At 36.3% G+C, this 11,887-nt stretch overlaps 1 protein-coding gene across 4 annotated transcripts in view; it reads right to left on the bottom strand.

The window, feature by feature from the left end:
- Positions 1 to 807: 807 nt before the first annotated feature.
- Positions 808 to 11,887, bottom strand: part of MAP3K2 (mitogen-activated protein kinase kinase kinase 2) — a 32,929-nt gene continuing 21,849 nt past the window's right edge. For 3 of the 4 annotated variants that reach the window (XM_081314153.1, XM_081314152.1, XM_081314155.1), the window contains 7 exons: positions 10,999 to 11,088; positions 9,499 to 9,705; positions 8,841 to 8,989; positions 7,589 to 7,720; positions 6,518 to 6,647; positions 3,605 to 3,782; positions 808 to 2,301 (listed from right to left, as the gene is read on the bottom strand). In XM_081314153.1, coding sequence (XP_081170279.1) covers positions 2,076 to 2,301; positions 3,605 to 3,782; positions 6,518 to 6,647; positions 7,589 to 7,720; positions 8,841 to 8,989; positions 9,499 to 9,705; positions 10,999 to 11,088 — 1,112 coding nt within the window. In that variant the 3' untranslated portion in view covers positions 808 to 2,075. Of the gene's footprint in view, positions 2,302 to 2,448; positions 2,533 to 3,604; positions 3,783 to 6,517; positions 6,648 to 7,588; positions 7,721 to 8,840; positions 8,990 to 9,498; positions 9,706 to 10,998; positions 11,089 to 11,887 lie in introns of those variants that run through there. The other variant, XM_081314154.1, reaches the window with a different exon arrangement.

The raw sequence follows: 11,887 nt of genomic DNA, 5'->3' as shown, positions 1-11,887 counted from the left end.
AACTATACTAATGCATAAGCAATGTTCCATCTACTCTTAACAATGTATGGTCAATTTCCAACAAAAACCATATTTAATGGGTGCAGCTTAGTGCTGCAATCAACAGGTCAGCAACAACACCAAAATGTATAACACTAGGATTATTATTTGTACAATTCTTTGGTGGTGGTTGGTTTTGGGATATTAAAAGATTTCCCTAGTTCTATAAAAAAATGGAAAAAAGTACATTTCTATTTATTGGTGATCTGCTGTTGAAATTACATTTTAGTTGGGGAATGTCTATGGATCAGTGCTGCCTACTTCTATCCAGCATGTCTACGAGATGCTTTCCAGAAGTACAGACTTTATCTATCTGAACTTATTTTAACAATAAATAAAGACTGTAAACTCAGGTTACTAAGTCATGATTAAGGTGCCAGGAGCATTACATAAGTATGAATCATAAATCATGTATACAGCTTTATGTTGTTGTATAGGTGATTTATGATTCATATTTATGTAACTTACATTTTATATGTAATTGTTGGTCAGGGTTAATAGCATCATTATGGTATCTATTATCTTCATATAGTTTGACTTCCTTTAGGCATTTTTCAGAAAGCCTAGAAAACAACTAATAGTAATGTTTAGCAACACCACTTCGGGAAAATGGAAGCATCTTTCCCATTTTCCAGTTACTTTTATTGTTTGGTGATATACATATCCTAAAGGGGCAATCAGCAAGCACACATTCTACAGTTTCTCATGATATTGCATTCTATTGTATTAAGTTGTCCAATGTGGGTTGAAAAAATTGGGATAATAATCCCCAGTCTGATTATTCCTTTATTATTATTTAAATCAAAGTAAAACATCTAAATAAATAAATAAAAAACAATTGGGACAGAAAAATTACTTTCTTTTCTTTCTGTATTACATATTCCTTTGTCTTCAGCTGGAACTGAATTATATGGTATAGATACACATGGGAGCTTCCAGATCTCATTCTACCGAACTTGCTTTTTCAATGCAAATTAATAAGGCATTTGCAATCCACAAAGTTAATTCTATAGTCAACACAGTGCAAATTAGTCAGATTATGCAAATAACGTTTGATAAATAAAATATGCATCTGAGACACAGAATTCAGTTCAGCAACAGAAGGAGAAACTAAATTTTTGACACTGTTGCCCTTTCTACCTTAAGATCTTTATGATAAAACTCAAGAGTAGAGACCTTATAAAATATTTTAGGGGACCAGAAGAGTAATTGGGACAGAAGAAACAATATGGAACGTATTCATAATGAATATGAACAGAATTATGTTGCATGAAATAAACTTCATTCTACCCATTGGTGACTCCTCACAGATCAACTGTTTCTAACCCTGAAAATCAGTTTGTTGCATGATATGTGGACATGTTTTTTAACTTTAGAGAAGTCTGACACTACATCAATCTGTTTATCTCTGATTCTGGATATACAACATTAATGCACTAGCACTATTAAACAACAGGATTCTTATCTTCAAAGCAGAAAACACTTATTTGGTTTACATTTTTGTGCTAATATGATGGTTTATTTTCTAAAATGTACCTTGCTCCGCAACCTGAGATTCTAGCTTCTAAATGAATTTCCAGAATCACAGATGAAACTTATTTCAAAGCTCAAATACAATTGAGAGTTCTTTGTTATTTATTTATACACTGCAACCACTGGATATATACTGTTTTTCTGAATCTGCTAGTGACATGTATACCTTCCCAGCCTTGGGAGTTAATTAGCAGTGCTTGCCAGGGAATAGAGATGGGGAAAACCTTATACATGATTCCTGATGGTCCAAATAAATTCTTTACCCCCTTAAATAAGGAATGAATATGTACTAAAGTGCTTTATGCAAACCACATCAGTACATTACTGAAACAAAGGAGATTCTAAATGGGAAAAATCTGCATTCTAAATATGCAGAGAGATCTTAACAATTTTATATGAAAGAAAGAATCAAGAGAAATAACTTCTCCCTTGTCTTTTTTCAACTCTGTATAAAAAAAAGTGCAGTAAAAAATGCAGTAGGTGAGAGGGATTGAGGCAGGCCATCAGTGATAATGTGCAAATGTATGTCTCAGCAGTTCATCTGCAGATGGTCGCAACTTAGCCTCAATAAATATCCGCTTTAGAAAATCCCGACCGTGGTCTGAGACGTGAGGTGGCAGCTGGGGATTGGTAGGCTGTGTGGCAATTTTAAAAATGGCAGCCATTGCTTCAAATTCTGCCCAGGGTGGCTTCTCAGTGAGCATTTCAACAACTGTACAACCTACACTCCTGCAACAAGTAAGAATGAAAAGCAAATTAAAATCAAGTTTTTTACATTTCTACATAAGCTTAATATTTCATTTGAGTAGAGACAGATTTGCTTTTTCAATATTACCAAGTTCATATATTTCTACTGGAAGAAGGGGACGGGGAAAACAAAAGTGAGGTGATTCAACCAATTTATTGTTTTCATTGCAATGCCCAGAACATTCATCCCTCTCCTGTTCCTATCTTCCAGAACTGCAGGAATAAACACAACACAGAAATAAGCAGGATTTTCTTTTTAAAAAAAATTCTCTCCTTCATACTGCACTAGAACATTGTTAGGAACAAAATTCCACTCACCAAACAATTAGATCCAATCTTATACTAGCACAATTGTTCTGTTTTTCATCTAGATGAATTTACTCATTTTCAATTTGTAACAATTATTCTGTTTTTTTGAAAATCAGAGAAAGCTGCACTTAGTTTAAATACTGACCACTCTACTTTTGAGTTTCCTCTAAAGCTCCAATGACTGAAATATAATTTCATTACTGAACACATGCCATAAAAATAGCTTCTTCAGAATTTATAGTAGAAAAAACACTGCAAGATAATAAGAACGTTTATGTCTGAATTTTTTTTAGTAACACCATATCACCCTATTTTCTTTAAGGTGATAACTGCAAGGCTATGTCACTTCTTTCTTCAAGTTACAAGTCTCATAAGGCATAAGGATTTTGCAACCTGAAGTTTGTTCCAGCCAGTAATGAAAAACTATAAAAGAAAGCAGACTCACCTAGATAATGAAGTAAAACTGGGGTAACAAGTGTGACTAATGGACTTTCTTATAAAATGCCATGGCCAACATTTTCTAGTGTCTAAAACCACACAGGCAAAGTTGTTTAGAGAAAGGAATGTCCGCATGATGACCCCATAAAACTGCTGTGGACATCACATAAAATTACCTAGCGTAAATGCCTTCCCTCAGTTTGGCTTAGATAAACCTGCAGAGATTGTCAATTTATGGAGACTTTCTAGATTGCCAATGATTAAAGATCTTTCTCTTAACTTCTCCTATCACTTCGGATGACAACGTCCTAGGTATTGTTTAACATTTTTCTTTGCCTTAAATTAGGGATGAAACCAGATTGTTGATATTTCAACCTGAAGTAGTATATAATTTTCATAAACCAAATTCTGATCTCCACTGTTATCAGTCCCAGACCTAATCTTAATGCAGTATTGAGGGTACATTTAGGTGCTCCCAAAAGAGTGTGCAAGAAATTATTTCCAATTTGTTCCTGGTGCAAAATAATACAAGACTTACCAAATATCTGCTTTTCTTCCATATCCTTCCCCACTAATCACTTCTGGACTCATCCAGTATGGAGTCCCTGTAGCAGACTTCATTCCTGTACCAGAAAGGCAAATTGTTTGAAGGCGCTTGCTGGCACCAAAATCACCCAATTTAACATTGCCTGCAGGGTCACGAAGAATATTTGCTCCTACAAGAAATATAAACAAATGATGTAATGACAAAAAATTAACTCTACTTTGGATTATTAACAGCTATTACTGTGTAATCATATAAGGCCAGTAGAATCATATACAAAATAAGTATAGGTATCCTTGAGTTTATGGCAGTTCATTTAGTGACCATCTGAAGTTCCAGTATTTACGACAGTCCTGAGGTTAAAAATGTTGCAGCGCCAGGGCAGTCGTTCACTCTTATGAATGACCGCGGAGGCACTGCAACATTTGCCCTGCCTATTCTCCCTCCCCCCACCCCGCCCAGGGCCTATGGAGACTCACTTAATATAGAAATATTAATATTAAGAAATATAGAAATATTAATAAACTAAACTAAACTTATCTTATGAAGATCTAGCAAGCTGTCTCCTCTCCAGCCTCTCTGCCACGGTTTCTTTGCCTGCTCCCTGCACTCCAAAAGCAGAACGGTAATAGCACAGGGAGGAACAGGATCAGTGAGGCTGCCTGCCGCTTCTGAAGCAGTGGGCAGCTTCAGTCAGCCTCCCCTAAAGGCTTCCAGTCTTGGTGTAAAAAAATATTTGCACACCGAAAGGAGACTTTGGGGCAGTGAAATTGCATTGCTTCAAGACTCCCGTCAGCTAGCAAACAATTTTTGAGCTGAGACTGGAAGCTTCTGGTGGCTGTGATCTTGCAGGACTTCAGCCCCCCTCCCCCCCAATCTGCTCTTGCAGAGATTAAGTGCCGACGCAGCAGGGTGGGGAGGGGAGAAATTGTGGGGAGCATGAGGTATTCCAGGGGGTAGGGGGAGGCCTTGGGTGGTCTTAAGCAGGTGGTCTGTTCCCCCACTAGCCCCCTCCATGGCCTTCCCCACCCTGAGACACCTCATGTGCAGGTACCATTATAACTCGAGAACTACCTGTACATTTTTAATGGATACTGTAATTTAGTGAATGTACAAAAATACTATAGGCAAACTAAATAATTCAGTTAGTATCTGAAATAAATATGAACATATGTAACATTGTATGTATGCACTTTTATTTACAGCTCAAATATTAAACAAGAAATTAAACCCTGACCTCAAGGAATCACAGTGGACAATCTTTCCTCTGAAGGTGTCTTCAATCCAAACTTTGACACCTCAAATATAGTCTAAACAGTGACTCATACCCGCATTATCGTTTATCTGGAATATTGCAATGTGACCTACATGAGGTTCCCTTTGACGATCATTCAGAAGCTTGTATTAATCCAGAATATACCAATTGTTGGCAGGTAATCATCGACATGAGCATTGGATCTCCTGCACTGACTACTAGTTATTTATTTAACTTTATCTCAGGCCATCAATTGGCTCTCAGTGAATAATAAGTAATTTGCTGTAAACCATCCATTGTACAACTGATCAAAATTAAAATCACAATATAAAAATATGTTTCAACATCAGCAAACAAATAAAAAGATGGTCTTTTCTAATTTCAAATACCATCTTAAATAGGAGTTTAAAATGTACTAAAACTAATAAAATGGGCTGACTTGAATTTCTCAGGGTAAGGGCTCCAAAGTACCAACGTGTGAAAAAACATTTTTGTGCCTCCATCTCCAATTGGTACTTAGTACTTCAGCAACAGGCTATGTAGATCTTTAGGATCAAAATCTGCATCGTGAATTGCACAAAGAAATCAGTATCAGCCCTACAAGATGGGCAAGACCAAGCAACAGAGACTGACAGACCGAAAGCTACTTTCTTTAGAACAGCTACCATAATATAATCTCACAAGTCTAATGTGTTTCCTTTCCTCCCTTATTTATCTTCATGAAAAGTGTGTGTGGGGGGGAGATGTGAAAGGTTTTCTTGAAATATTTTATTGCTCCCATTTCATGTACAGTTGCAACTTATACTGCAGCCAAAACTGGACAAAGCTTCCCACCCCCCCCACACCCAGCTGTCATCTCTGCCATCTTTGCTATATGCTCTGCAAAGCTGCTGGCATCCTGCCATCAATGGGGGGAATGGGGCATAGCGATTTGGGGAAGAAGTGAAGAAGGAAGTAAAAGGAGGCAAAGTGGGGAGGGAACAGCACTGACAGAAACCAGATATGTGAAAACCAGATTAATCCAGATGCCCAAGGATACCTGGCCTGGGAAAGAATGTGCAGTTGTTTCAAGACCCGCCTAACATCAAATCGATTCCCCAAACATCCCACCAGGATGCTACTGGACACTGACAGTCTGGACAATGGGAGGGAGGAACATGAAGGAGAAAAACTTGTAACTTCACAAGGGAAGCTTTATTTTGTTGCTATTTATAACTAGGATTATTTATTAGATTTGTTTAGCAGTACCAATATTACCATTTCAATTTTTTCAGATTGGACAACTAGAATATCCAGTGATCTAATATCTAATATGATTAATTTGAAAGGATTAGCTGGTGACATCACTGTTGCCTGGAACACACCCGGATGGGGACTCCTTTCATGTCCCCAGCAAGAGCTGAAGCAAAGGACGTGAGCTCATCCCTTCCATGGCATCACTCAGGTCTTGAATGCAGGCTTGCTGCTTTATTAAGCGATATTATATATATAACATCTACAATTAACAGTTTTGGAAAAGGGCAGGAAAGGTTTTCAATAAAATGCTATTTTCAGTAGTATACCAGAAAAAAAAAAGAAACCAACCCTTCACAGATTTAGGAAGAAATATTTACAATTCACCGAGCCAATTTATAACAATGCCCCATCAGTACCTTTAATATCTCTATGTACAATCATGTTACTGTGCAAATAGTGAACTCCTTCCAGGATCTGGCGGGTATACTTCCGAGTCACATTCTCTGTGAGAGCACCATATGCCTTCAACTGATCTTTAATTGAGCCCTACAGTGAGAGAAAGAAACTTGCTATAGTAAAAGATCTTAACGGAAGTTTTCTACAAGTCCACCATACAAAAATTACAGCACTTAAAACACTGTTTGAATCTGCAAATGCAGTTATTTTTATTTATTTGTATCCTATTATTTTCACAAGCAACTCAGGGCAGCAAACATATCCAACATACCTACTTATTTTCCCCACAACAACAACCCTTTGAGATGAGGTTGGCTAAGAGAAAATGATTGGCCCGAAGTCATTCAGCTGGCTCTCATGGCTAAGGTGAGACTTGAACTCACAGTCTCCTACTTACTAGCCTAGACCCTTATCCCCTAGGACAAACTGGTCTTGGAAATCTCTCTCATCTCACCTTCACTTACATAGCTCTCTTCCAGCACACCAACTTAGGGAAAATAGGATTTAAAGTTTAAATCCAGATTCTTACTGGAATGTATATCTGTGATTCATACTAGAAAGATAACAGAAAGCTACAAGAACCAAACTTTTTAAATAATATTTAAAAGAATAGTTAATAACTCAAAATTATTTGTTTTGTTTGATCATGCTAATTTCTTTTAAGCCTCAGGTATGCCCTTAACAACCTACTATCAGCCATGCTTATTTTCACTAAGGTAGAAATATTTAATATGATGCTTCACGCATGTGGGGGGAAAATTCAATAATTAAATATGCATCTTGTTACACAATAGATATGTCAAGAACAGAATGCAGATAGCAAAAACACTTTCTGGGATTTCCAAGGAGATGTTGACCTATAGATGCCAGTGAAAAACAGGAGAAAATATTTATAGAAACTTAGTACAGAAGCACTTTTCAGTATTTTTACACAGTATCTTATACGTCACTCTATTTGCAGGCTTGATTTCCACATATGGGCATGCACACACTACAGAAATTTACTGTGTCCCTGTGGGTCAGCAGCTTACCCCTGGCATATATTCCATGAATATAGAAAGTGTTCCTTCCGGATGGTCCCTTAAGCAGCCATAATACTGAACAATTCTTTCATGTAGCAGATTTTTCAGAAGCTGAATCTCACATTCAAGGGCATTTACTTCCTAAAAGTAACATATCAGAATAAGAGCAAATTTCTAGCACTAAATCATACCAAAAATACTTGATTCAAGTGTGTTTTAAAATTTAATTTAAACTGACTAATTTACAAATCATTATCGCTAGCTCATTGTTATCAATCACTACAAACCCATTTTAGCTGCTTTACTATTTTCATAATTAAATGAACACTTCAGTGCTCAGTCTCTTTAAACAATATCAAAGAATTTGTAATGCTCCCATAAATTGCAAAAAGAATTGCATAGCAGTGGTTCTCGGAGGACCTTGTTTGAATTATCTGTTCTCATGTAAAACAATGATCAAATTACTGAACAAAATATGAATTTTATATAATTCCTAAATGTTACTGGCAATACTGTAGGTTTCAATAAGTTCTCTAGTTTGTACTCTTAGTATTGAATCCCAAAATTACACGTTCGAATATCACAAAGTAATGAAAATGCACTTTCCAGTTCATTTTTCTCTCAACAGCATCAGAGTTTGAAGTGCAGTGTGTTGGCACATGTGAAAGACCCCAATTCATAAGTAACAAGAAAACTATTAATAAATAGCTTATATTGATAGGAAATTTCTGAATATTTGAAATCCTTAGAGAAGAAACCTAATTGATATACATTGTACAGGTTCATATTTAAACCTTTCCATTAACTCCATGGCTTCATTTTTTAAGAGGAGAATCTTATGATTCTTTCCATATGAGAATAGTTTCGACTACTAGAATGGGAAGGACAATTCCCCTCCCTTCAATAGACTCTTAAAAGTTTGCTCTGAAAGGACTCTTTAACATTTGGGGGAGAAATGGAGGATAAATTGGGGGGGGGGGGAATCCACTAAACAAGAAGATACCAACTCATGTCAAAAGAGTATTCCACCCATGGAAAAAAGCCAAATGATGTCAGATTCCACATATGAATAACACCAATCTTTCAGTGACATTTGTGTAATATTCAGGTTCCGTAACACTTTCCTCAGTTTATTTTGATTTTACTAATTTTTTTTTTAAAAAAGCATGATTCTAAAAAATAAGTTCAGTTTATTTTAACCATTATATGTGTACATATCAGAAAAGCAGAGAAAGAGGACACTTCCTTTCCAAAATCTTACCTTACTCGTCTCTGGGCTGTCAGGATCAAACTCAACTTGTTTAACAGCTAGTTCTCGTCCTGTGTCTGCATCATAGCATAGATAAACTCTACCAAATGCACCTTGGCCAAGTGGTTTACCAAGTACCCAATTAGTTGGAGCACGTGGGGCTGCAACAAAATGTGAGAAATCTGATACATTCAACTATACAAGGGAAAAGCAGACCAACACCTTTCTGACACTTAAAAAAAGCTCCCAAATCAGCATGTTATTTTATTTTAAAATATAAACATTTACACACACACACACACACACACACACGTACATATACATACACACACTCACACACTCAATAAATGTAAGCACACATATTAACAATGAATAGATTTCAGGTTATTTTCTGTCCTCCTACTATTACTATCTTCAAGAAAGAATTATTGTCTTAGTAAAAGAAACATGTACGGTAGGAATTTCCTGATAAAGCTTACTGTGGACTAGACACTTCAAGAGCCCTTTCTATATGTCAGATTTTCCGATTTTAATCTATTCTTCTGACACACTCCCATTCCTCTGATGATTTATTTTTCTCGCAATTGTGTATAAAACCTAGTTATTTCAACAACTGAATTATAGTTCAGGTGAGGGATTACAAGAAAATAGAAAGAATTGTTCTCCTTACAGCGGCTGGGAGGGCTGATGTCCATTACTGTCAAGGTAGGATTTTCTATATCACTTCCTCTTCTCCGCATTCGTCCATCTTCATATTCTGGAGTGAAAATGCTGCTCCCACTGCTTGTGCTCAATGAATAATCAGTTGGGCTGAAACTTACTGGAGTGCGTAAGCAGTTTCCTTGGGTCCTTCTAACTCTTGGAAAAGTTTTACGACCTGCAGAAATTACAAGTGAATCCAACACCACTGTATTATGAAGTACACTGTTTATCAGCGCATTGTTCTGGATGAAATTGACAGTAAAGATCACTACACAGAACTGGATGTATGTTATAGTCCTGAGAGGCAATCATAAATAAACAATCACAGCTCCCTTGACAATAAGGAATATATATGATAACCAAAGTAGATACTTTTGTAAAGGAGCAGAGCAAGCACATTTTCTTGGAAAACAAGATTTCAATTTTCTAAATATGGAAGTTTTAAAATGTAATACTGCAATATTTTTATTGGTGGTAAGAAATAATAGCTTCAGCTCTATGAAAAGTAATAGCGTTGCTGATCTTTTAAATACCACACTTGATGAAACCCTAGGTGTTTATTTTAAATAGTGGATTTAACAAAAGGCAGCATTCACAAGGAACTAAAATTAGCTGCCATGAACCGAACTCAGCTCATGAAATGCTCCAGAAGGAAGCAAAGAAGGTTCTCTAGTACATCGTTCCTTCTCACTGTCATCTACTGAAAAGCTCCTCTTAACAAGCTGGAAAACTTTCCAGAACAACATAGGCCTTGCCACTAGAAGTTGCAAAGAAAAGCTTTGAAAACATTTTGACGTTCTTTTATTGTGGATCCTATTAGATCTTTATCTTTTCCATTCTCTTCCATGAATGGAAGGGCACATCTGGGTAAAACAAGCAATATTTTAGGGGTGTTATTTAGGAAGGAGAGCATTTTTCCAACTTCTCTGCAACTCTTTGCACCATCTCTCATACTATTTCAAAACCTAACCCAACAGTGTGAAAAAGATTCTTGGGTTGGTAAACATACTTCCCCTCCTCCTTATTTTGAGTGTTGTTGGGTGATTAAAACATAGTGATTGCACAAGAGAAAAAGAGACCAGGGGAAGAGGGGGATGTTGGTAGCTTCTGGGATAGTTTTGCTAAGAATAGGTGCATTAAGCCTCCTAAAAGCTTAAGAACCACTGTAAATTTTATTTTGTGTTTCTAAATGAAAATTTTATGTTGCCCCCAAACTGGTATTTTACTGGCAATGCAATCAATGCTCTGGAACTGTAAAAAAAACTTAGCAGCAGGCTGTATGTAGTCACAAGTAACAGGTTTCATTGTGCTGTTCTAAAACAACCCTTAAAAGATCCTGCTGACAAAACAAAAGATTTATAAATTCAAAAGTAATACACAAAAATGATGCCCTCTTAATTTGCAGTAAAACAAACCAAAAATCTGAAGAAAAATATAAACCAGGTATGTTAGGTGACCCACAACTCACCATCATTGTATTCTTGATGTTGGTATGAAATATGATACCGAGGATAAGTTCCACCTTTGACAAACTTTTCAAATATTGGGAGGTCATAATCTGAAAAAAAATATTTTTGCTTTATTCCATTAAACAGCATTAACTAGCCAAAACTGAATAAAAAAGTTTTAGAGTTTCGACATCTTTTTTACATCGTGGTGACCAAAACTGGATGCAGTATTCCAGGTGTGGCCTTACCAAGGCATTGTAAAGTGGTATTAGTACTTCATGTGATCTTGATTCTATCCCTCTGTTAATGCAGCCTAGCACTGTGTTGGCTTTTTTGGCAGCTGCAGCACACTGCTGGCTCATATTTAAGTGATTGTCCACTAGGACTCCGAGATCCCTCTCACAGTGACTACTATTGAGCAAGGTACTACCTATACTATACCTGTGCATTTGATTTTTCCTGCCTAAATGTAGAACCTTACTTTTTTCACAATTGAATTTCATTTTGTTAGATAGTGCCCAGTGTTCGAGTCTGTCCAGATCCTCCTGTATCTTAAGCCTATCTATTCTTACTGTAGTTCCAATTGTGAAGGTTGCAAAGACTTAAATCAATAAGTCATTGTATATGTTTAAGCATCATATGTTTACAGATAGTTGCATAAATCCAAAGGACCTTGAAAAAATTGAAATTATAAATATTTCCACTAAAAATGAAAAAAAAACCAGATCAAGATCCTTTTTATCATCTCAGCAATGATTGCTATTTTCTGATTTAACTGTTAGATATTTCTTTGATTATATAGCTGTATTAGTTACATTTCTGCATTTGCTACCATAGTCTTTCACCAACTCAAACACTATATTGTGAAGCTATAGATACTTAACATTGTAATATAAAACTTTATAACAA

The sequence above is a fragment of the Vipera berus genome, assembly GCF_964194415.1.
Source record: "Vipera berus genome assembly, chromosome: 1".
Lineage (NCBI taxonomy): Eukaryota > Metazoa > Chordata > Lepidosauria > Squamata > Viperidae > Vipera > Vipera berus.
This window is presented reverse-complemented; position numbering and strand designations above follow the sequence as displayed.